The sequence below is a fragment of the Hippocampus comes genome, unplaced genomic scaffold, assembly GCF_001891065.2.
Source record: "Hippocampus comes isolate QL1 unplaced genomic scaffold, H_comes_QL1_v1.1 scaffold125, whole genome shotgun sequence".
Classification (NCBI taxonomy): Eukaryota; Metazoa; Chordata; class Actinopteri; order Syngnathiformes; family Syngnathidae; genus Hippocampus; species Hippocampus comes.
The window spans coordinates 1,410,482-1,436,925 of record NW_017805453.1 but is presented as its reverse complement, the minus strand read 5'-3'; the positions used below and the strand labels follow the sequence as shown (position 1 = coordinate 1,436,925).

Genomic DNA, 26,444 nt, shown 5'->3' with positions numbered 1-26,444 from the left:
TTGGTAGGCAACAGGGGGAGTCATTTGAAATAAGTTTGGGTTTATCTGTTACATAATATAAAAATGATATGAAGTTGGGCAGAATGAACGGCAAATGACAACACATTTTTTTGCATTGCATAAATAAAATCTGTATAAATATTTTACTTATCCAAAAATATGATCGAGAATGTGATGTGTGATGCTTTTTACAGTCAAGACTGCGGTCTTTACTGTTTTTTACACTTATATGATATGCTACAGTACATAAAAGCAATGTATCATAAATTATTTATTTAATAGAAATTGAAGAGAACTGCAACCCTACAAATACAATCCAATGTTCCAACAGACACAAGGAGGTAGACAGCAGTGACATTTGCATTTGTGCGCTACAGAGCTTCTTCCAGCATGTCAACTTAGTCTGTAAAATGTGGACCAGATGTTTCCCTCCACGCACGACTACAGTATGTCTTATTATGGTGTGTTCATGAGTGCCGTGTGTCCCCCTGTGAGCACAGTGCGGCTGTATGATCAGCAGTGGTCAGCATCGCTTTACTTTCCTGAACAGGAAGCAGGTTTACATTCTGCAATACTGTACACTCTCAGGCCATAACGTGAGGTACACCTGCATCATGTAAAGGGAGCGTAAGTGGACATAAAACGTCTGCACACCCATGTGCAAAAGGCTCGTTTTTGTCATATAATTTAGACCAGGAATTCTCCCAATTAATGTGACCTATAATCTGTCAACTTTCTGATATGTAAAAAGAAACAACTGAGGTCATTTAGCTGCACACGTGGGGACACTCTCTTATAACTGGGAATGAAGCTGTGTGCACAATTAACCAATCATTTACCACCTCATGTTAAATGTGAGATAGAGTGCCTCCGATTAATCCAAAATAAACTTTAGATGTTCTGGTATGAGTTCCTCGTTTTTGCAGTTATGTCTTGCAGAAAGACTCGATAGAATCAGAGCTGGATGTCTCTCCAAATTGATGAAAAGACGGAAAAGAAAACGAGTCAGGGAGGCTCGCAGACACCGACAGCAACATTAAAGGACTTTCAGGAATTTCTGGTAATTGCTGGCTGTGGAGTGACACCAATCTCCTGTCTTCTTCATGGGGTAGGGTGGCAAGACAGAAGATTTAGTCAAGGTGGAAGGAATTATGAACATGGCCAAAAACACTAGTCAGTGTTAGTACAAAACCAAAAAAGGGCGACAAGAACATCTGAACTTCATTGAAGTGTTAATCAGAGGGACTCCCATTTAAAATGAGTTTCAATGTGATTGATTCATTTGAAACACAAACATATGTTTTGCAACCCAACCCTCAAGCTCCCACTTCCCTGTATGTCATCAAAGAGTGATGATTTTACTTGTTTTGTCTTCTTCTTTATATACAGTGGAAAGGGCAGAGCGAGTTCAAGTGATTTCTTTTACTCTTCATAGTGATGGTGTTAGTTTTGCGCTGTCGCCATGGTTACACATACAAAAGCCTCTACAGGTGTCATATGAATTGCTGCCACCGCAGGAGTTCAATTAAAGTCGAATTAAAATAAAAAGTCAGCAATGAGAGTGTGAAAAGCGACCAGGTTTGAAAGGAAGTCTTCAGGTCTTCAAGTTGTTTTTTTTTCTCTCACAAATCTATTTTTAACACAGTGCTGATTGCACCAAGCGTGCAATGCCTGCAAATTCACAGCTCTCGCACTTTGGTTCAACCTCACGTTGCTATTTTGTGATGCAAGTCATTCTGTGAAACATTATATTAGGTCACTTGTTGTTTTTGTGCCCCCCCCCCTCCTCTACTCATTGTAACTTCCAGAAATGTAATCCCACTGGAAAAGGAGAAGGCAACCTTCCAATTGGCTTCGCAAACTTATCTATCCTGGCAGGGGGAGCTGAAGTCTTCACCCAAAGTGGTAAAACAGCAGTGCAGATGTGAGCTCACAGAGAGGAAGCTAATATAGACTCTTGAAATCTGCATCTATTGTACATTGGGTCTTTCCACTTTGTGTGTGCCGTGGCACAGTAAGGTGCTCTAAAGCTCGTGTCTCACAGAGATAGGTTTGCAAGTGTGTGCGCAATTCGCGAATATTATTATTTTTTTTTCAGGATTCATTCCATGTTGCAAACAGTTACAAAGACATTCAGCAGACATTCCCAAACAGTTTTAATGGTTGCAAAGACTTTTTCTTGCCGCGCTCAAATTTTGAACATGTTCAAAAGTACTTTGCGACAAGAAAAACTGCTTATGACCTTGAACAAACCCTGACGAAAAACAATTTTCACTCGGTGCCTACACACTTGAAAACCTTGCTGCTCAGTGAGATAGGGGCCTATCCCACTAAGTGGTGAACAATTGCGAGTGTTTAGGAAAGCAGCGAATGTTACATTCAAGGTTCATTCAAGGTTGCAAATATTTGCTAAAGCGTCGTCAGACGTTCGCCTGTACTTTTCTTGTGGCAAGGGAATTTTCAGCATTGCTCCAAGCAAAATCACTTAAACTGTTGGTGAACGTCTGATATGGTAGTTTTGGCCAGGCCTTGCTTCGTAATGGAGAAAGTTAGCCAATTTTTGTTGCAGCTTATCTATCATTTAAACATATTCACGCGGAAGATGTCTTAAAACTAAAGTTATTAATATTAGATAGGGGGACAAAATTGGATATAATAAGATAATAAGAACCAGGATCCCAAAATTCTGTAAACTCTGCACGGGACAATAAACCCCTAAGAACGTCAGGTTTTCGGTTTTGCAATTGACTTTGCATCGACGCTAAATGAGTGTGCATGCCTACCCTATCAGATGAAAATCCATCTACTGCTAAGTAATATCAAATAACTTTTGTATATTCCTCCACTCATGGTTGTGACTGTATCTGGCTTCAAAGTGCAGCTCCCGGAGAAAGTTCAAATGTAAAACATGACCACGAGTACGAGCGAGGCCAGAGACAAACATTTTAAATCATCGTTGTGGATTAATTTCTGTTTCACTGTTGAATACTGCAACAAGGCAGTGTAAATTAGTGACATTTTACTGCTTGCGAGCGTTTCTTTAAATATGACCCGCACTTTTTAAAGAAACACTAGCAAAAGGACCAAGCCTATCCTGATAGCTACAACACTTGGACACATTGACAGTCGCGAAACGGCAACAACAGCACAACAACATGTCCATTAGAAATGCTTTGGAACGCGACTAGCATTCCACATTTTTTTTTTTTTTTTTGCTTCTGTGGTTTAGATGGGGCTTGACCGAGATATAGAGGCATGTCTGTGAAAATAACTCATTTTCATCAGTTCCCTGACTTTATGGAGTTGCTCTCGTTTCCTTTCTGTAAAAATACATAAAATACAAATACACGTCATGGTATGTTTATTTCTTAAGTGGATAGTTTCCATAAATGACAAGAGAGACAAGGCAGGCAGCAAATGGCGCAGCAGCAGTATACCCTGGGTTTATACCTCCACCTAGTGGTCGTCGACTAGAACAACACCATTTGAACACGATGGAGCTCGCAATTGATGTCAAAATCAGATGTACGATCATTTTCATTCAGTCGTCCGAATCACAAGTGGAATGCAATTAAAAATCGAACAAATCCACAGTCGAGGACATGTAATTTTTGAAAATCATTTTTATGTGCGAGCTCATTTGCACTTTTGATAGACTGGTGTCATACTCTTAATTATTATTGTTGTTGTTATTATTGTATTCCCATGGTTATAAATGCAGTCGTCCTCAAGCGCATTATCAATACTGATGAACCACGTGACAAGTCACGTTTCAAAATTATTTTGTAGAATTGTGGGCATTGTGTCCTCCGGGTCAAAGAGAAAAAGAACCACACGGACTGCTATGACGCAAAGTTCAAAAGCCATCATATCTTTAATGGAATGGGGCTGTATTAGAACCAATAGTATGGCTGATTTACGCTTCTGCGACGGCACCATTAATCCTCAAAGCTACGACAGGTTTTGGGGAAACATATGCTGCCATCCAAGCAACATATCTTTTTGTTGGACGCCCTGCTTATTTCAGCAAGACAAAACCAAACCACTTTCTGGCTTCATCGTAAAAGAGTGCGGGTACTAGATTTAGGCGCCTAACTGCAGTCCAGACCTGCCTCCCATTAAAAATGTGTGGCACATTATGAAGCGTAAAATACGATAACAGAGACCCCAGACTGTCGAATAGCTGAAGCTGTACGTCAACAAAGAATGTCAAAGATTTGTACCCAACAAAGCTTCAACAATTAGTGTCCTCAGTTCCCGAACGTTTATTGAATTTACGAAACGATGACGCAACACAATGGTAAACCCTGTGCGAGCTTTTTTTTGGAGCGTGATGCAGTCATAAAAAGTTAACTAGTATTTGCAGAAAAAAAAAACAAAAAACAATAAAGTATCAATTTAACATTAAATACTGTATCTTGTGTTTGTAGTGTATTCAATTAAATGTACGTTGAACATAACTGCAAAACAAGGTATTGTTTTTATTTATGGTTAACGCAATGTCCCAACTGCATTGTAATTTGGGTTTACTGTAAATCTCTCCGACTGGCTTTATCAGGTGTCTGGTGCCTGGGAGACCATGCGCAGGGCTTACAAATTCCTGAAGTAGCTATGGAAACAGCTGGACGGAAACATTCACGAATTCTCTGTCGCGTCCCTCTCGCTGTCCCCCTATCCTTGTACTGTACCTTCTGTGCGGTGGAGAGCATGTGTGCATCCGCGATCGATAAATGAGGCGCTACAAGACTGTGCGACTGATCGCGCCGGAAGGAGGCACCTTCCCTAGGTAAGAGGTGGCATGCCCAGGGCCCTTGGAGGTATGCCTGAACTCCAGCAGAGACAGGGCGGCATGCGCAAAAGTGTGCCAGGGAATAAGGCACTTTCGCTGTGGAGGAGGCGGCATGCCCCGGGACCCCGTGTGTTGGGTGCTGTGCACCACCAGCAGACCAGCTAAGAGCTCGATCGATACGAGATGCGCGTGTCGCAACTCTCCTTAAGATGAAGTTGGCTCAACCTTCACAGGTTAAAAAGAACGAAAGGCACGTTAGACTGGTACGCACGCTTTGAACCACATTTAATCGGAGATTACTATGACGTACATTGCCTTCAATGTGACCAAGTCTTTGATGTTTTGGTGTTCACGTTGATATAAGGTTTGACTCCTCGACAAGGGTCAGTTCGCTCTAGACGACTGCTAAACAAGTTGTTTTTACTATTTTACTATTACACGTGACGTGGTTATTGGTCAACAACCATATCGGTTATCATGGCTAAAAGCAGGACATCTGTTTTGTGGACGTTGTCACTTTGTATCGTCGCGTGCGCCTTCCTGTGTAAGTAGACCGGCCATGCTGCTGCACGTCATTACTCCTGTAAATAATAGCCGTGTGGGTGCGTGCGTGTGTGTTTGAGAGGGATAAGTTAAATAAAAAAGGACTATGTATTTGGAGCGAGATGCTGAGACGAGCCGCTTTTTTTTGGAATGTGTTGCAATGCATAAAGGCACAACAGTAGGCATCTGAAGAATCTAATGAAAGCCAATGCAAGAGCTGCGTATGGGAACCTAATACCAATATATGTATATTTGTATATACGTATCACGTTTGCAAGGTGGTGGTGGACCCCAAAGAGCAGGCAAGAGAGGGAGGAGCAGGGTGTACTTGAAAGATTGTATTAAAACACAGAAAACTAAATCCGAAACAAAGTCCAAAGTATCAAACAAAAACCATGACTGAAGCTCAAAACTATCAATGACAGAAACATGACCAAAAACATGACCTAAACATGACAGACAAACAAACATGACAGGAGCAAAGAACAACAATGACCTGACAAAGAGTGTTCTGGCTGGAGTCCTTTTATAGAACTAATTACCTAACGACCAACAGGTGTGCAGCTACAGGGGGAGCCCTACAGTGCCACCTGTTGGTCCCAAACCAAATCATGACGAGTATGTGATAGCTGTTTTGATACTATATCCGTCACCCTTTCATCAGTTATTTGTAGCCTACTATTATCTTGAGATCACATATAATGTACTAGCACGCTTGAATGTTTTGTCTGAAAAGGGTTGAAAAACTTTTGTTGAAAGTCAGGTTTGTTTGTTTTTTTGACAATGCGAGTGAAAATAGGAAGGATGCATACATTTGAGTAGGTTTGTTTTGTTAAAATTGATCGTTAGATTAAAATTGATCATTAAGAGTACGGATGGCTCTAGAAGAGCTTTGAAAAAGATGGCGTATCACAGGCGTTTGTGTTTGTTGGCATTTTGTCCTGTTGGGGGCATTAGCGCGTCCACGGACTTTGATGTACAGTATGTGACTGTGCTATGTTCGTACCATCCACGATTGTCACAACCAACCATTGTTCAGTTTTTTTTAATTTATTTTTTGACGATAGAAATGATTTGCATGTCATAGCACTTGTTTTCCGTGGTCTTCCAGCCACACCTAATGAGTTGTTACTTGTTTCAGCCTAATGAGGGCTTGCTTCATTAGGTAGTGAGAGCTCTTTGGAACTTTGCATTGAGAGGTGACCTCACCAGATTCCAAATGAATATACCACACTTGAAATGAACTCTAGGCCTTTTAGCTGCTCCCTGTAAGTGAAATAATGATGAAATGACAGATACCTAGCCACACAAAAAGCTGTTTAGCCGATTCTCCAAATACTCTTGGTCCCTTAAAACGGTGGAGACACTTGTAATGACTACACCATTGACCTGAGTTGGATGGAGATACCCTCAAATCAATATTCACAGTGTTCATTTAAAGCTCATCGTGATTGTCTCATTTAAAATACATTGTGGTGTTGTACAGAGCTGGAACATTGGAGTTTGTGTAAACATCCAAATATTTATCGACCTGATGATGTAATTGTGTCATGCATCATATGAAGAGCTATCGCGACAGCTTTGCTCCTCTCCTGGGGCTAAACAACGGTGACCATATTTTGATATCGCTCTTCGATTGTGACCGTGAGTGCGTCTGTGTCGAAACCTAATAAATTGAAAAAAAGAAAGTACCTGTAAAGCTCACGGTCAGCACTCTAACCTGAGCATGTATCTGGAGAAAAGATCATCACTGCCGTAATTTTTATGGCTCCACAAGCCGCATTATCATCCAATCAACCACCAAAAAGGGACATCGTAGAGGTGGTGGATATGATGCTGTGTGTACCCCTCACTCTGTTTTGAAATAATCTTCATTAATAGAAAAAAAATGAAGTGTTTAAGATTCCAGTCGCAGAGAGCTTATTCGTGTACGTTTTGTACAGTATGTGTGTTTTTGATGATAATCCAGTGTTTATAAAGCGAGTTGCCCAGCTGCTAATGAAAACTATCAGGGTGACTTAGCATTAAGTCTTTTTTTCTTATCTTTCCACAGGCCACATCCCATCAATGTTCGCAGTAATCCTCCGAACCAAGGCCAGAATTGTGCGGATAAATGAGTTTGAGCGTAAGTTGCCACAACCTATTTTAGCAAAAGTAGCTTTTCTTTCCCTCCCAATTTATGTTGCGCTTTTTTGCACTTTGCACTCCCTCCCTCTCGGCAGCCGTTGAGCTGACCTGCATAATACACTTCGCTTCCACCTACAACCTGAGGATTGAGTGGAAGAAGATCAGGAACGGCATCCCGAGCTATGTTTACTACCGAAGGAAGATTGTAGGTAAATTGACACAGCAAGCTGAGGAGAATGAATAGCACTCTTAGAGAACTCTGCTTTGAATCCCGTTTGCATCCTGACCTGATCCCTGCTGTGTGTTTCAATCAGCTGTTGTAAAGTTGTGTTTTTTTTCCCCTCTCTCTCTTCTCTCAAAAGGTGACTTGGAGAACAGGGCACAGCTCAGAGAGCCGGCCAGCATGCTGATCTTCAATGCCACCCGCACGGATACGGCCGAGTACCGCTGCGAGGTGGCCTACAATGACGGCTCTGGGGAATTTGATGAGATTAAGATTAATCTTGAAGTGAGAGGTGTGTGCAATCAACCAACCAAGTAAATCTTTGCTGGACTGCCTGTTCCCCAAAATATGACTGAGAGCAAGTTCTTCTCCATTTTACCGAAATGTGACATCACAATATGGCTACCGGTACTTTCCATAATACCACCCCCACATGGAGTTTCTCCACCGAAGACCAGCAAGACCATCATGTTACCTGAACAATAATTAGCTTCTCAGAACGGGCAGTTGTGCTCAAGTCCGCTGCACTGAATTTACAAGTGAGCTGGTTAGTGATGAAGTGCTGCCTCAAATACAATCCATGCTTTTGCAAAAAAATGGATTGATGGATTTCATACACAAGGGAACTTAATGTGCTTCCCACAAAGAAAAGCACAACACATGAAAGCATTTACAAACAGCTGAAAAAATTCAAAGGCAAAGCAAAGAGAACAAAAGTAGCTAATTAAAATTACTAAAGAACCTACATCGAAAAAATCTCATCGCATTTACAAACAATTTCCAAAACCGGTATCCTCAGTCCCGTTTTGATTTAGTTGAAGGAAATGTTGGTTCATTCGTTTGTTCGTTCGCTCGCTCGAGACAGGGACACGTCAAATTAACTGCGAAGTGAGGCGGCTCCATATATTGCACTTCAAAGCTTCAAAACGGTTATAAAAAAGTGACAGTACTCAATAACAGTCATGGAGGAGATTATTAGGTGGTATTCAGAGGTCAGCCTCTTCAAATGAAGGCGAAACAGTTGGTCAACCTTGATTCATAATGTACTGAGCCGCCAGGCGTCATCACTTTTGTCGCTACACTTGGGTTATGAAGCAGTAAGTTCTATATTTGATGTTATGGTTAACGCAATGCCACATTGCCTCGTGATAACTCCAGGGTGTACCTCACTTCCCGCCCCAAGTCAGCTGGGATAAATGCCAACTCAACCCCACTGAGCACAGGCGCGATACAAGATGAATGGATGGATCGATAGCAGAATTTGAAAAAAAAAAAATCTTCTCAACTCACCTGTATTTTTAGCACCATAAAACAACTATCGCTGCATGGAAAGTGTTGTACTTGGAGCAAATATCATATATACAACAATAAAACTAAATTAATAACAAGGACAGTAGAAAGGACAAAAACAGTAAAACTAAAAATTAAAGTGAGTCATGCTGAGTCAAAAGCCAAAGAATAGAAATTAGTTTTGAAACGAGTTTTAAAGATGGGCAGCGAGGGGCCTTGCCAAATGTTCAGTGGGATGTCATTCCAAAGAGAGGGACTAACAACAGAAAAGGCTCCCCCCAGAGCGTCCGCAATAATGTCTGGTCCGCAGACCTGAGGCACCGGGCAGGTGTATAGGGGTGGAGAAGCTCAGAGACAAATAATAGGATCTTAAAAAGAACTCTAAAATGTATAGGGGGCCAGTGAAGGGATGCCAAAGAAGGAGTGATGTGCTCCCTCTTACAAGTACCAGTCAAGAGCGAGCTCGCAGCAGCATTCTGGACCAACTAGAGACGCTTAACTCCAAAGTGCATTACAGTTATCCAGCTAGGATGTGACAAAGGCATGAATGAATGTTTCAAAGTCCTCATGAGAAAGAGGTTTTACTGTCTAAGATGAAAGAAGCTGGATTTAATAATGGTACCAATTTGCCGGTCCAATTTAAAATCACTGTCCAGTTTAGGACCCAAGTTTGAGACTGTTGGCTTTAGATAAGGAGCCAGGGGCCCCAAGTCTACAGGATGGGATGTACAAGGGCCACTGAGACCAAACACCATCACTTCTGTCTTCTTTTCATATAAATTCAAGAAATGTAGTGCCATCAAGGGCTTGATTTCCTCCAGGCAGGATAAAAGTGGACTCAAAGAGAAAGTGTCTTTTTTGCTCAGTGGGACATAGATCTGACCGTCATCCGCATAGCAGTGGAAGGAAATACCACGTTTCCTTAAGGTGGAACTCATTAGGAGCAGATACAGTGAGAACAACAGAGGCCCCAGAATTGAGCCCTGTCGAACACCACACGACAGTAGGGCAGTATGTGACTCAGAGCAGCCAAGGCTAACACAAAAGGTTCTGTCAGCTAAATAGGACCTAAACCACTCAAGGGCGCCACCGCCAATGTCCACCAAGTGCTGCAAACAAGTCAGCAGAATACTGTGATCCACTGTCTCAAATGCTGCAGTTAAATCCAATAAAACAAGACACACATAGTCTCCAGTGTCATTTGCCAGGAGGATGTCATTAGAAACACATAACAGGGCCGATTCTGTGCTTTGCATCATCTTGAAACTTGACTGGAAGACCTCCAAGATGAAGATTCTAAACCTTTTAGGCACAATCCCAAACACAAGTTTTCCATTGTTTTTGTTCAGATCAATCACTTGGTTTCTGCCACCCAAAGTTCCTTTGCAGCCAATTGTTTCTCAATCTTACAAAAAGGTCTCTCTTCAAGACAAATCAATAAGGAACATGTTATGTTGTGCACAGTGAAACCCGTGGAGCCCCAATGCAGCGTGCCCAAGGCGGTCACGGTGGGCATGGCGGCCGAGCTCCAGTGTCTGGAGAATGAAGGCTTCCCGGCACCTGTCTACCGCTGGTTCCGAAACAATGAGGAGCTTCCCCAGGACCCCAAGAACAGCCCCAAGTTTATCAATGCGACTTATACCATGAACACCAGCACTGGAAGCCTGGTATGACACACCCTATTCCTTAATATATTTGGACAAATGTCACTTTCTAATTTAGCAAATTCCACGTGTTAAATTGTCCATTCAGCATGTCAGCAAAGGCAACAGCTTGTATAAGAACCTGTGCATTTGTCATTGGAAGTAAACACCAGACGCAAGACTTGCATTTTGTCGACTGTGCAGCCGAGTGTCACTCAATTGTCTTGACGTTTTCCCTCAGAAATTCCACAGGGTGAGGAAGGAGGACGCGGGGGAGTACCACTGCCAGGCCAAGAATGATGCCGGCCACGCCCATTGTCCCGCGAATTTGATGGAAGTCCGTGAGTGACGTGATTGTGTTTTGACAACTAAGGAAAATGTTGGCCTTGAGGAGTACGTGGGACGGCATAGAACATGATGGGACTGAGCAGAATCAGAAACTATGGATGAAGAATACATTGATAAATTAGAAAGCATAATTCAGCAGTGTCCCCCACTAAATCGAGCAGCGACACTTGTAATTGTGCTGACATCCACGTGTACCAGAACGTATGCAAAAATTCAAAGGGATATTTGTCACCGTGTGTCATTATGTACTGTATTTCTAGTGGTAATTTGTCTTACACATGATGACAAAAGGATTTGCCAGCTATCCTCACCGGGCACTTCATTAGGTTCACATGTGGCTTTTGTTGCAAGGTCTATTTTGATTTTTATAAAGTCCTCCAAGGGTCAAGGGTCATACAAAATGTATGATAACAAATTACTTAACAGACATATTAACACTATTACACGGTGGTTTAAAACTAATTAAAGCAGGATTGTCATGTGAGGCTAATGCCACTGTTGCCCTAAATTAACAGCAGTGGTAATTAATACGGTCCGACTGATGGGGATTTTTTTCGGCCGAAAAGATAATTGTTCGAATAAAAATTCAGATAACTAGTAAAATGGCTAATTAATGTAAAAAATATATCATGAATGAAATAACTTGATCTGGTAATGCTTACAACAACAAAGATATGAATTATAGGCAGAATATTTGACAGTTTTAGAATAGATAATTTTCCATGAACAGAACTGAAAAGTCTTCTCCCAAATATTGTTCACAAATTTGTCTCACAGGTGTGGCCTGTCAAGATGCTGACTAGACACCATAATTATTGCACAGCTTAGGTTGTCCACAACAATGTGTCCACACTATTGTAAGATCTCCACAAATCTACAACCACAAAACCAAACATTCTAAAATGGATGCTGACAGCATTAGTCATAAATGAGTGCATGAAACATTTTCATTACATTGCGCTCGTGTCATGTATCATGTTATAAGCATGTCTGTATGTACGTTTTCTAGATGATGTTGACATCCTCGCCATCATTCTCAAGTCTGTCGGCGGCGTGATAGCTGCCCTCTTTGTGATCAGCAGCATTTGGTGTTTTGCTTCACGCGTCTACGCCTCCAAAAAAGCCAGAAATGAAAACGAGTGAGTGTCAAATAGCAATCCATTTACTCCCGCATTGACTGATAATTCTGAGATTGGCTGCATTTGTTGTTGCCTTTCAGAAAAGCCATCTTCTTCAAAAAAGGCCAAAATGAAAACACGTGAGTATCTAATACCAATTTATTTTAATCGTTAGTCTTCTAATGACAAGGTATGCATTCATCGTCTCATCTTTGACAGAGTCAGTTTGTCAGCGCAGAACGATGGTGTTGATGACGACAAAGCCGATGAGGTACAAAGTGTAGCATATCCTCGAGTGAGAGGAGGACAATATATACAATTTTCAATTGCTTACATGCAAATATTTAGAGCACTGTGCCTGCCCACTAATCAAATAAATCTTTTTGGGTCCTACTTTCGTTCTGAGCGCAATTCTGGTGCAAGGTACGTCTATTTCATAGACTGACGCAGTTTGGGGCAGTTTGACGGAGGCTGTGTCATTTGGGCATCAAAACACCGACTCCAGTCGTGCCCAATCAAGTTGCTTTCCATCCTTTAAATGTCGTGCGCCTGACCAGTATACCAGCATAGGAAGAGATTCAATGATGTCAGACAAAAGGCCAAGGGTAAACTAGTGGAACGGCGTGCAGAGCAGCAAGCAACAGGTGGGTGGGAATGCTTATCAAGGCGTAGCACGGTCTACCAAAATCACAAACCCGTTAAGTTGCACCTGCCCTGCCAAGAAAATTACGATGAGCCTCTCTTTTATGTAGAGCGCAGGTCTACTCTGTCACCAAATGGTTTGGTGCGTCTGGGATCTGCATCTTATGTGCGCCAGGATGCACAAATAGGCGCAATGCGCTTTGCCAAATTCCCACATATCGTAACCTTGACTTTTGCCCCATCACGAAAACTTCTTTATTGCCAAATCTCTCTGGAGCGGTTCGCAGACGTGTGTGGTTCGGATTAAAAGCAGCACCAATACATCTAAGATGAGGGTCCTCAATGGGAAAATGGTGCAGCGCCATTTCCAAATAGGGGATGAGATCTGCCCTGAAGTGGAGGAGTTCAAGTATATCTTGGGGTCTAGTTCGACAAATCAGCTTCTTGAAATGTTGGGGAAGAAAGGTATCAATGCATTACTCCTGGAAGGCTAAAGGTGATTTTGTTTGCCCCCACAGGGAAATTTCATCCACAACCCATCTTTCATTATCTGAGCCGAGGGAGAAGCAACAACAATTGCACTAGGTGTTACGTTCAAGCTGTAACATGGCACACTATTTTCTGATGCACATTAAGGCAACTTACCAAAGTAATGTTCAGTGTGGTTTTGTGGCACTGAATCATGTTTTTACAGCATTGACAGATTTTACATTATGAAACTGCCCATTATTCATGTCATGCTCCACATTCCACTTGAAGCGGATTATTTTTTTGTCCTGCATATTTCTACCTGACTGTAAAGTCAGTCATTCATTTCTAAAATGCTACATTATGATGGTGGCAATCGACGCGTTGAATTAACATAACATCACAGGTTTTGGAACAAACTCTTCATGTTTTGTCTTTGCTCGTGAGAAAATAAAACATTTTATGATTCTCTTTTGTGATCATATAAACACTCAAAACTGTTGTAAAATAAAATACCCACTGTTCTTGGTTGATTTTCATTATTAAAATACTCAAGAGCTGTACACACTTGAAGGCTTCTGTATGTCCTTTTAGCTGCAAGTTTCATGTGATTGAGAAAATGTGAACATAAATTGTGACTGGGGAGAATAACATTTGGGTTTTTTTTATATAGTTTTGTAGTTTTCTGTATCTTTATACCTCGAATTTGTAATTAAATTTATAATCTCACTTAGGGTAAATGCAAGTTCAACTCCAGTGTTCCTTTTTATTTACTAATACTGTATTATTTTTGCTGTGTATGACACAGGGGTACTCGTCGTAAAACGTGTTGAATCTTGAAACGTTTTGAACTCAGAATTGAGCTCTGTGGAACCTTGCTGACCGGGAATATGGCCCCAATTGTATAGTTGCTCTGGTTACCAACAGTCCTTCTGTACTGGCAACAATGTGAGAGAAAAAAAAACCCAAGATAAAAACTTTTCATAAAAATAAATTTTACAACGTTTTTTTTTTTTTTTTAAATCTACAGTATCACATGTATATTGTTTCTTTAAATGATCTTCAAGACAAGGCAGGCAACAAATATGCCGCAGCAGCAGGAAAGCCTGGGTCTATACCTCCACCTAGCGGTCAACTAGTACAAATTTAAATAAGCCCGATGTCAAAGTCAGATATCTAAATGCAAACCATGTAATTCACACATGTGGAATACAATTAAAAGTCACTAAAATCCATTATCATGTCAATAAAAAATGATCAATTTTAAGTTTTAGTTCATTTGCATTTTTTGATTATTATCAAATTATGAATTATCGTTTTCAGTGGTTACTGCTCCGGGCTTCAAGCACATTGTCAAAAGTGATGAACATGCATTTGCTGTCCGACTTCCGCCCCTGTGCGTGAGTATTACATCGTTAGCCCTCATCGTGGTTTTACAGGCACACACACACACACACACACACACACACACACACACACACACATTTATTTTTATATATATATATATATATGTGTGTGTTTTTTCTATGACACTGCACATAGACCCACCAAAGCTAAAAGGTCACGGTTCGAGGCTCATCCCAATCACTGCTAGTTTTAATAGATTCCCATCAGCAGCAACTAACAAGGACAGCCGCAGAAATTGAAGCTTCAGAAGATGATGTCCATTACTGCACAGACAAAAATTGTGTGATGAGTCCTCAACATAGCTCCTTGAGCTTTTTGCTTCATCATCTGTTCAGGAAAACCATTCTCCAATTGGCTGACACATTTCACTTAACAGTATCCACCAATAAGCTCGTACGGGCCGAAATTCCAAGCAGTTCTTCTCCAAGTCAATGGGTCAAAAATACCGTAACGTTTCGAACTGCGTCGCTTGCCCTAAAAACTCGACTTACATCGTGCAAATGAAACGTTAATTTGTAAGAAGAGTAATGTGGGCGGTCGATCATGTACATACCATAGTCAAGTTCTTTCCACCGAATATATTTATTTGAGTGCATTTTACTGGCCTTTAATGTGCTCATTCAGTGTGCGGTTGTTTTAGAAAATTCCACCTGTCACGATTCTAATGTGACAATATTACTACAGTGACAACTTAAATCGGGATGAATATATTGCCGACTGTACTACTATAGCGCCTACTGACTGAGCAGGTGTTTGTAGCCTGCGAGACAGTACGCAGGGCTTACTGTTGCAATTGTAGCTATGGAAACTGGTCGATGGCAACATCCACCAGTTTTCTCAGTCGCTCCCTCTTTCTCTCTTTCCGTGTCCCCCCATCCTCCTTGTACCTTCTGCGAGGTGGCGAGCGTGTGTGCAAGCGCGAACGACAAATGAGACGCTGCAAGATGGCGATTGTGCGACTGATAGCGTGTTGTGTGTTGTGCATCAGCCTCGGTAAGACCTCAAGCTATACAGTACATACGCGTGTGTCGCCTTTACGGACGCTCGTGCTCTACTAGTATTCGTGTTATAAATATAACACGTGACGTAGTTATTGGTCAGCTGCCATGTCGGTCGTGATGGCGAAAAGCAGGAGGAAAACATCTGCTTTGTGTGCGGCGTCACTTTGTCTTGTCGTGTGTGCTTTCATGTGTAAGTAGACCGTCCATGCTGCTTCACTTCACTACTACTGTAAATCATGGCAGTGTGTGCGAGAAGGGCTTTATGTGTATTACGGGGGAGGCTGAGACGAGCCGCTTTTTGTTCGACTGTTGATACAGAATGAGGCACAACTATCAATGCACCTGAAGAATCGAATGAGATAATGCAAGAGCTGTGTATGGGAATCAAATACCTACACAGCATATGCTGTAGCGTCGTTTGAAATGAAGAAATCTTTACTGGTGGTCTGAAGTTTCGTTTTAATTCCTTTTTAGACTTGTGCACATCTTATACAGTACTGTGAAAGCCAGAAAATTCAACAACACCTTCAGTCATACACGTTCACATTTAGCAACTACAATTAATTAAAGTTAGAGTCTAATCACAAACATAAATGTATTGACATTCAAACACAATTCTGAAAACTTTCACCCATGCTAAGTATCTTTAAGCAGTTGTATCCGTCACATATGAATCTTCCTTTTACTTTTACAAAACATTTGAGTGGGTTTGTTTTGTGAAATATGTGTCACTTTGATTCCTTGTTGCAAAAGGAAACTTTGGAGGTAAATTAGTGTGCAGATTAACAGTCAATATGTATCGGAAGAGACACGTGATCAATAAACACAAAATGCGTTTGATAGAAAAAAGTCATGAAGTAAACATCAACCATTGTGCATGTTGTAGGCAGACACTTCAGTCTGGCGGTAACATTTTACACGTAAGCACTGGTGGAGTGCCATGGTTGTAAACATTGCACATTACACTACATTGTAGTGCACACAAGAACAGTGTACATTCCTTGAATATTTGCTTTACTTGCATATTTTTTGAATGGTATTTTTCACGTTGATCATTGCTCTTGTACTTAGTGTTGGTTTGCTGCTCAGCAATTTTGTGCCGTCCTTGAATGGTATATTTGTTTGTTTGTTTTTTGTTTTTGTTTAATGCAAGAGAACCTTTTGTACTGGGGAAAAAATAGGGTATGCGGTTATTTTGTTGTTTGTTTCAAACCCTGTGTTGTTGGTGGACCTTTTACAGATGCGTTGAGAAATGTATTATGAAAAATGAATATATTACAAGCATATGTTTTGCACATATGTACGTATTTTTCCCATATGCAAAAAACATTTTTTGTCATACATCTGGTAAGGAAGTGTGTGACCCTCGAGTAGGCACTTTTTTGTGGCCCTCTCTGGCATTTAAATCGCCCATCCATGAAGTAGTGTTTCACACAAATCATGCACGTCTAATTTTGCCAAATAGTCAGACGGATGCATGCAGGGCAAAATTGCAATGGAGCAGATTTTCAGAAAAGTCAGAAAAGCTATGGTGCCCTATTTTAGTAGACTGGCGCCCATGCGCTCAGCATAAAAACAGACGAAAGTTCATTTTCTTGCCAGCATAAGTCTCATTTATCTGTTTGGGACTGTGCTGTGCTCATCTGGGTGTTCCGGCACAAGAAGCAAGCTCGCCCCTGACGCCCCTGATAATTTGGTGACAGAAAGTAGTCTGCGCTTGGCGTAAAAGCGAGCACATCGTCATTTCCGTGCAGAGACAATGGTTTAATTTGGCATGTTGGTAAATGTCGTATACATGTTACACCTCACTTGCAAAAAGCATGTCTAATTTGAGGAGCAGACGGTCAAATCGGCGCTCCGCAAATGCGAGCGGTGGGCGTCATGTCTATGTTTATTCATAAATATGACACAATCCCTCTGAATCACTATTTGAACGGGTTATAAAAATGGTCATCTTAAAAACATATTTTAAAAACAACCCTATGTGTGTGTGTGGGGGTGGGGGTGGGGGGGCACCCACCAACGCATGTTTGGTTTTGCATGTCATGGCCATCAAGGTGACTAACCATTGCAGAGAGGAACGGCGGGTGGTGACGTCTCATCAACCACGCCAAGAACAACCAGTCGGGCTGATGGATGCGGCTGGTGTTGTGATGATGTGTCGTGTGTGTGCTGGTGTGTGTGCATGCGGTCACCTTGCTGAGCGGAAGCTGACGGGTGTGTTGGCTGGTGTCTATAAACGCTATATTGCATCCGTGAGGCTTGAACTCCTGACCCAAGTGTGAATCAACGCGCTGACAGGTCGAATTTCATTTATCAGATTACTCCTCACTCGCACCCTTCGAGTAGTTTTAGCCTGTGAGTTATGCAGATGAATTGTTCAATACACGTGGCATTTGTCAGCAGTGGATAGTAACGCGCTGCATTTCCTCAGTTACATTTACTTATGTGACTTGTTTCATGAATTGAATGTGTAATAGTTTAGATGCAACATATGCTTACTTGAGTTTTTTTTTTTTAATATTGTTGTCAATTGGACATAAATGCACTCATAAAAATAATAGTCTGGGGTGTTGGATTTGGGAGAGAATTCCAATAACTAAAAGTAAACCTTGCCAGAGAGTAAGTAGAGGTGGAATAAAACATACTAACTAGCTGCAACACACACACACACACACACACACATACACACACACACATATATATACACACACACACATATATATATATTATACACATAATTTTAATAAACCAAGTGTTAACATTTCTATGCAACAATGCAAATAACGACAAAGTGACTTGAGTAACATTGTAGGCTTTTTTCTACTGCACCGATTAATCTGTTGTGTTGTGTGGTGAAATTATGGTTGTGGTTGGCAGAATATCGATAGAAAATCCCTTGGGATCAATAACGTTTTCTTAATTCTGAAGTCATCCCCCTTGAGGATAATAAAAGCGAGTCATTTACTCCTTAAAAATGATTTCATTGTTTCAACAGCGAGTCTTGCATTATTGTAGAATAAAAGCTGTTGGGTAACACTTGCTTTCTCATCTCCCTCAAGAATTTAAGACAACATGCTCACGGTCTAAACTCCACTGGTTGTTTTTATACGGTGGATCCCAACGGTCCAGTCGCTCGCAGCATGTTTGCAGAGGCTGCACTGGAATGTCTGGGAAAGGGGCTTTTTATAGCTGCGTTCATATTTTGGCGCGGAAGAGGATTGCGGGACGTGACCATTGGAGCGCACGTTTCCCCACGCAGCAGAATGGACGAGTCATTGGAAGAACACAGGGATTAAGACATGGCTGAGATGATTGTCAGCATTCACCAATATTGTCTTCACGCCGACCCACATTGTGCCACAGACGCACCAGTGTGGCATGTGTGCTTTTATTCTCAGCTCCTATTAGCATTTAGTGTTACATTGTCTTCTTGTTTCCCACGGCCTACATTTTACTGAGGATGACAACCTCAAAAAAAGGCTGAAAATATGTTTTCCTCCCTGGATCGGGGACAAGCATTTGACCCCCCATCGCCTTGATGAACTCGGAGAAAAATTGACAATCGTGTCTTTAAATTTTTATTTTCAATGGGGTGGGAGAAGCTCTTTGTGAATTTCATTTTCACTTTCATTCCACCAGCATTCAGATTTCATTCTTGGTCCATGATGACTTTTTGTAATGTTAAAGTATTCTTGTAAAATTCCGACTTTATGGTCACAATACATATGACTTTATTCTTGTAGTATTGTCACTATTCTTTGAATCTTGTGATTTTATTCTTTTAACTTTCATTTTCACCACATTATGCTGAGCGCATGGCTGCCACGCTACCAAAATAGGGCCCATAATTGTTGTATGAATAAAGTCGTGAAAAGAAAGTTGTAATATTATGAGAAAAAGTTGTGAATGTAACAGGAATAAAATCCTAATGTCATGAGAATGAAAGTTAGAAAATTATGAAAATCAAGTCCTAATGTTATAGGAATTAACTTGTAATGTAAGAAGAATAAAAGTCGTAACATAATGACAATAAAGGCACAATATTTTGAGAATAAAATATGTAATGTGGGCATAAAGTTGGAATATTGCACGACTAGTGCTAACATAAATGAGAATGAATGTCATCTTGTGCTGACCATAAAACACACAAAAGTCTACTGACTATTTCGGGCTGTGTTTGGCCTTCCTAGGCATTCCAACGCACAGAGTTGCCTCAACCCAACAGCGGTACATACGGTCGGGATGGAAGGCGGTCTCCAGTTATCCACATCACGTGCAAAAGGTGATCTTGTAGTTGAACTGCCAATGACCCTCCTGTTTCCGAACTGTCAAGAACGGCGCCCTCGGGCGTACTGCGCTTGAACCGCCATGACTTTGATGCAAATGAGGGATGCCGGCAAAGGACTATTTCCATCCCACCACGGTGCAAATGTAGGTCCAAATGCCCCGTTACGCCCAATTCTACCTGCGCAATGTACCAAAAGAAAGAAAACTCCACCCATGCACACAGTTAGACTGCGTTTCCAGTGAGACTGGCACGAAAAAAGGGGTCCTTATGACGTCACTCTCCTAAATTACGACTTTCATTTTTTTGTAAAATTGTGCCTTTAATTCGCGTAAAATTACCACTTCACTGTTGTCACATTACATCTTGGTACATACTTTACAACTATATTCTCGTAATCTTACAAGATCAATCTTGGAATATTATAACTGCTGTCGTCGCATCACGACCTAACATTTATTTTCTTATCATTTATTAATAATTTAATTTCCTCTTTCACAAGCTCTCAACAGATGTGACCTATTAGCCTTTCTGGCAACGTCAAGTGCGCTTCATTGCTGCAATAGCGAGAACGTGAGTCATATGTGTAGAATAACAAAATGCACAGTGTTATGAAAGCAATGAATCCATTGTTCGTGCCTCCCGCTCGGGGGGGGGTGGGGGGGGGGGGGGTGGGGGTTGAGGCGGTCCGGAGGACAACAACCGCTCATGTCTTTACAGCCGCTTTACTGCTAAGCCATAATGCTACACCTCTGGCCTGTCCGCAGCGGACGGAGCTGTTAAGGGATAATCCACAAGTAGCGAAGGGATTGTTTGCCGGACAAGCTCGCCTTGTGTCTCTCAGGATGTCCAGTCACAGCTGGAGTAAATATAGCTCTCACCCGCCGCCACCGTGTTCAGGGTGGGAAAAGTCAGAGAGGGAAGGCAGAAGCCGAAACCTGGGAGTCACGTCTCATCTGCGCACGACGGCGCGTTGATACGTCTTGATGTTGGGGCAGGAGCCGTGTTTTCGGCACACCCACAGGCCCCTCGGTGTGCGCGTCCATGTGTCTGTGTGTCTGTGTGAGCATGTTCGCGGTGTCCTGCTTAGAGGCGAGGGGGAGTGATGTCGTGTGGTAGTGAGCTGCTTTGAATAAAGACCTCTAAATTAGTCAGAAAGCTGCAGGGGAACAAGGAAAGGGGGATGTCTTGTCGTGTGCGAGGCTTTTATTTGTCTTAATTTCAGCCTCCATTTTGCTGCCTTTTATCCGACCCCCAGTGGGAAATGCACATTCCTTCATGACCCAGCAGGGGGGTCGTTAAGTCCCATTTGTGCACTGCTATTAACTACATGAGAATCACCACAGACACAATACAGACCCAGTGGATGGTGAAAACAATTCACCGCAGCAATTTTTTTAATGACCCACATTTTGGGGTCATTGTGGTTGTAATTCCCACTTCCTGCTCATTCAAAAGCCTCTCCATATGCATTTTTAAATAACAACGATGTTAAACTACTGTAAGATTAAACTTGACACAAAAGAGTCAAATTGTGATGTAAAAAAAAAGAAAAGGAAATGTAGAAGAATATTTTTTGCAACTTGACTTAAAAAAAGTCAATTACATGAGACAAAATATTTCTACAAATGAATTCACATATTTTATGCATGTTCTTAAATTTTTCATGAGAAAACACTTTTGAAACCTAAAAACTGAAATTACGATGAAATTACAAAAACAAGGAGCAGCTATTCAGAGGATAAAGTGGTACTGCATGTTTACATTTTTACAAATTCCCAATTTCACAAAAAATAACAAATTATAATTTTACACAAAAATGTCTGACAACAATGATGAAAACAACGTTTGAGAAATAGCTATAAAATAGTAATATTCAGAGAAAGTCATCATTATTTAATGTGAATAACTATTATTGTAACATGTAATTGTACATATGTAGAAATAATCTCACATAATTAAATTGGGGTTGCAATTTTATGAGAAAAAAAAAGTTGTACGATAATGTTTTAGGAGAATTTTAATTTTTTCATCATTTTGTTTTCTGTTAGTGGCTATTGTGATAGCGCTATATGAATAGTTTTTTTGAAGATGAAATACCTGTATTTCCTGAAAATACACATATGAATATTTATTATGCTTTTTTTTTTTACATATAATTATGACTTTATGCCTGTAAGACTATGACTGGTTATCAAAATATCACAACTTTATTTTCATATTCTATATATAATCTTATTTTACAAGGAGTTGTAATGTGAGAGAAGTGGTGTACCTAATTTTACAGGATTAAGTTAGCAAAAGTACCAATATTACAGCCCTTAATGGTGCACTACTGCAATATCTAAATGTAAAGAAGCCTAGTTTGTGGATTCACCTTTTCTCCCTACCCCTCCAATTTTGACGCATCAGGCTACTTGGGGGAAAAAAAAACAAATTGGCATTTACTTAAATAACACAGATGGCTTTGAGGAGTCCACTCAAGCAAGGACAGCTTAAACCTTAAGAGTTACTGTATGCTCTGTGTGCCCCAGGACAAACAAGAATGATGATTAAATATGCAGCACATTTAAGCACGGTTAAGTAATTTGCGCTTCTGCTTTTTGCGGCGCCCACACTTTTTGTTTATTGCTCATAATCTGCATACATTTCAAACATGAAGGCTTTTACCTGCACGGAAAGCTGCCATTATAATTGTTTAGGGTGTAAAAAAACAACAGCTGACATGAATTTATAATTTAGCAGCGAGGCTTCAGTTTGTCAAGCGAGCGTGCCTGTCAACGTGACAACACGTAATGGTTGAGATAATGCTCTGGTCTGGAGTGTCCTCATGTCATGTTGCAACATCAGGCTTGGGCTCCTCTGTGGTCTTCTAGCTTTCTTCCTATTAACTATTAACAGGCCCCACGTTATGCTTTCTGCGGTTTTCCTGCGTGCCGCAAAGTTGCCAGTGAATAAAGAGTAGGGCGCACTCGCGAACTTGGACCTCAAGGTCGTGTGAAACATCGCGGCTGCTTTGATGGGCCATGTGTGCGGACATGATTTTGAATTCAGAAAGTTGTGGAAAATGAGGGCAGTTTAAAAGGAAGACAATGGCCTTTCGTGGTTAGTTGTTTCTAATGTTATATCCAGCTCCTTTATCAAAATTCTATGCAACACGTTGTCTATCGTGCTTGTTTCTTCCATTCACGCCAACTGTGATGACTAGTTTAGTTTCTGGAAAGTGGAGTAAGGACTTGACAATGGACTTGTTTTTCTTTGATCAACTATGAAACACTCATGTCTGAATGTTCTGAACTCCTGTTTCCATAGAGGTCCAGGATCAAGCGGAGTCATGTCAGATGTCCTATCATCCTCAGACAGCAAACTAGTTGAGAGTGAATCAACAGCTCTTCAATCAATTTCACAAAATTGACATACAGTCAGTCATACCTCGGTTTTCGACCATAATCCGTTCCAGAAGGCTGTTCGAAAAGCGATTTGTTCGAAATCCGAAACTACTTTATTAGCCCATGATTAGAGGCGAATACACGATGCAGAAATAACATAAAAACAGTCAGATTTGCGTAAATCACAACAAACACATCTGCTCACAATGAACGCTACACGAGGAAGCGTCACTTCCTCGTGGAAGGAAGCCGAGAGGAGTCAAGTGGCGTATTCGGGTTTGCTCAGTTTGGTCGAAAACCGTTTTTTGGTCGCAATCCAAGGCGTAAAAATCTCGAATTTTCTGGTCGGAAACTGATTTGGTCGAGAACAGAGACGTTCGAAAACAGAAGTTTGACTGAACAGTCCTAAGCTCCGCGATGAAGCAGCATGTGGCTAATTAGCCATGGTACGAAGGTTTTTGTTGAGTGCCATGTTTCAAAAAGCAATATCTAAATACAGTTGGATGAAGTAGCTGCCGAAGGGGTTGGCTTTCCTGCTAAAGCTGCTGCTCTGCGAGATCAAGCAACCAACCAATCAAATTGCACATTCCATGATAACAGTTCTTCTGTCCACCGTTTCCAAATGACTTGGTTGCTAGATTTACCAACTTTTCCGTTCAAAGTAAAGATTCAATTTCTCCAAAGACGCGCCAAAACTCACGACTTTCAGTGCGAGAGTGTTGCTGTACCGCTGTACATCTTTCTCCCTCTCCCTGCCTCCTCTGTTGAGTGACATAGAGCTGTAGTGAGCACGCCGGCACATTTGGCAGTGCACTCAGACATCTCTGAGGTCAGAAGAGCCTAAGAAACTATGACGACGGCTTCGAGATAGCGACAGGTAACAGGTAGTCTTACTGGGCCGTGTTTCACTCAGTATTTCATACTTGCTCCATTGACTGACGGCAGAACAGAAAATAGGCAAATGAGAAAAACTTAATTCGGAATCCACCTCTATTAAAATACAGTGTAAGTCCACAGATGCAGCTTTTAGCTGGTTGTGGCAGTGCTGTGGGTGCCCGCATGGGGTTCGGCTCTCTACAACACATCAGCAGTTCATAGGTCAATCAGCTGGATTCCATTGTCTTGATTTACGTGATTGAGATGTCAACATCTAAGTGAGAGCTTATACTTGTGTTGTGACGTTCGCGAACGAGTCATTCTTTTGAACGGCCCTTTTGGGGTGAAGGATTAAATGATATTGGTATTTGGTAATATTGAAGCAATTTGGTTACGGTATAAAATACAAGCTATCGTCTTTCATCTATCCATAACACTGTTCCAAAGCTTGACTCGTACTGTAGCAGATGAAAAAGTCCTGGAAAATTATTTCAAGACAGGAGTCGGAACCCTGTTTTAGTTGGAGTGTACAATAATATATCACCATAGATGGCTGTACATGTTAAAATTTTGTCACACCTATTCAATACAATATCAGACACACTGGCCCCCGTTTTTGGTGAGGTAATCATCATACTAACAGCTATTTCTTAAACTTTGCTCCTCTCCTGAGGCTGAATACAGTGAACACGTTTTGATATAGCTCCTCGATTGTGCCTGTGAGCGCGTCTGTGTCCATACCTAATAAATTGAAAAAAGAATGCAGCAGTAAAGCTCCAAGTCAGCACTCTAACCTCTAGCTTGCTTCTGGAGAAAAGCCAGAACAATAAAAGGCCGTCACCACCGGGATATTTATGGCCCGGTCCCGTATCGTCATGTTTTTATGAGCGGCAATTGAACATTCGGCGCTTCCCCTTTCGTGACCCACCGCCAGCCGTATTATTATCCAATTAACCAGCATAAAGGGACGCCAACGACGTGTTGGAGGTGATGCGGTGTGTACCCCTCACTCGGTTTTGGGGTTAATCTTCTTGGATAGAAATAGGAAGCGTTTAATACTTCTCGCTGCAGAGAGCTTGTGCGTGTGTGTGCGGGTGTTTATCATGATAATCCGCTGTTTATAAGGCGAGTTGCCCAGCTGCTAATGTCTGCTAATGAAAACTCCATCAGGGTGACTCAGCATTAAGTGTTTTTTCTTCATCTGTCTTTCCACAGGCCACATCCCATCATCGCTCGCAGTAATCCTCCGAACCACAGACAAAATCGTGTGGGCAAATGAGTTTGAGCGTAAGTTGCCACAATCTATTTTCGCAAAAGTAGCTTTTCTTTCCCTTCCCGATTTGCATTGCGCTTTTTCTACTCCCTTCCTATTCGCAGCCGTCGAGCTGACCTGCTTAATAGAGTCCATCTCCACCAACAACCCGAGGATTGAGTGGAAGAAGATTAGAAATGGCATTCCAAGCTATGTTTACTTCCAAAGGAAGATAGCAGGTAAATTGACAGGGCAAGCTGAGGGGAATGAATGGCGCTCTGAGAGAACTCTGCTTTGAATTCCGTTTGCATCCTGAGCCGAGTCCTGCTGTGTGTTTCAATCAGCCATTGTAAAGTGTTTTTTTTTTCTCTCTGTCTTCCCTCAAAAGGCGACTTGGAGAACAGGGCACAGCTCAGAGAGCCGGCCAACATTCTGATCTTCAACACCACTCGCTCAGATACGGCCGAGTACCGCTGCGAGGTGGCCGCCATCGACGATCAGAGGGACTTTGATGAGATTCTTATTCGTCTTGCAGTGAGAGGTGTGTGAAATTAAACAACCAAGAAGCAAGCCTATGCCCCAAATATGACTTGTGAGCCAGTTGTTCGGAAATTTGAGGAATTGTGACATCACAATAGGGCAAATATACGCAAACAATACTTCCCCTACACCAGGGGTGTCAAACCCATTTTCATCGCGGGCCACATTTTAGTTACCGTTTTCATTGAAGGGCCATTATGACTGAGATCATATAAAAAAGTCAAGAATAACAAATGTATCCAAATATTGTTTAAGTTACTTTATATATGTCTCTTATTTATCACATATGAGAATTTGAAATTTTGCTCCATATTTTAGCAAGCGTCATGGAAGTTGCCATGTTTGATTTGCTTTCGCGGGCCGCATAAAATGAGGGGGCGGACCAGATCTGGCCCCCGGGCCTTGACTTTGACACCTATGCCCTTCTCGGAGTTATGCCACAAAGACCAGAAAAATTTCTCAGGAAATGACAGAAATAGAATGATTCTTTTCTAGGATGA

General features: G+C 41.5%; 2 protein-coding genes across 3 annotated transcripts; both read left to right on the top strand.

Moving 5' to 3' along the window:
* Window positions 1-5,142: 5,142 nt before the first annotated feature.
* LOC109518408 (junctional adhesion molecule C-like) lies at window positions 5,143-13,719 on the top strand. Its single transcript, XM_019874221.1, has 10 exons — window positions 5,143-5,333; window positions 7,386-7,457; window positions 7,555-7,668; window positions 7,822-7,974; window positions 10,437-10,639; window positions 10,857-10,956; window positions 11,973-12,102; window positions 12,183-12,221; window positions 12,301-12,352; window positions 13,242-13,719. Exons 1-10 carry the CDS (start codon window positions 5,267-5,269, stop codon window positions 13,275-13,277), a joined length of 966 nt encoding a protein of 321 aa, XP_019729780.1. The 5' UTR covers window positions 5,143-5,266; the 3' UTR covers window positions 13,278-13,719.
* Window positions 13,720-15,378: 1,659 nt separating this feature from the next.
* Window positions 15,379-26,051, top strand: LOC109518413 (junctional adhesion molecule C-like). 2 transcript variants are annotated; one of them, XM_019874228.1, is made up of 4 exons: window positions 15,379-15,591; window positions 25,368-25,439; window positions 25,530-25,643; window positions 25,793-26,047. In XM_019874228.1, exons 1-4 carry the CDS (start codon window positions 15,414-15,416, stop codon window positions 25,951-25,953), a joined length of 525 nt encoding a protein of 174 aa, XP_019729787.1. In that variant the 5' UTR covers window positions 15,379-15,413; the 3' UTR covers window positions 25,954-26,047. The 2 variants fall into 2 exon arrangements, with proteins under 2 accessions (XP_019729787.1, XP_019729788.1); XM_019874229.1 differs by lacking the exon at window positions 15,379-15,591 and adding an exon at window positions 15,685-15,789 and having other exon boundaries at window positions 25,793-26,051.
* The last annotated feature ends 393 nt before the right edge of the window (window positions 26,052-26,444 follow it).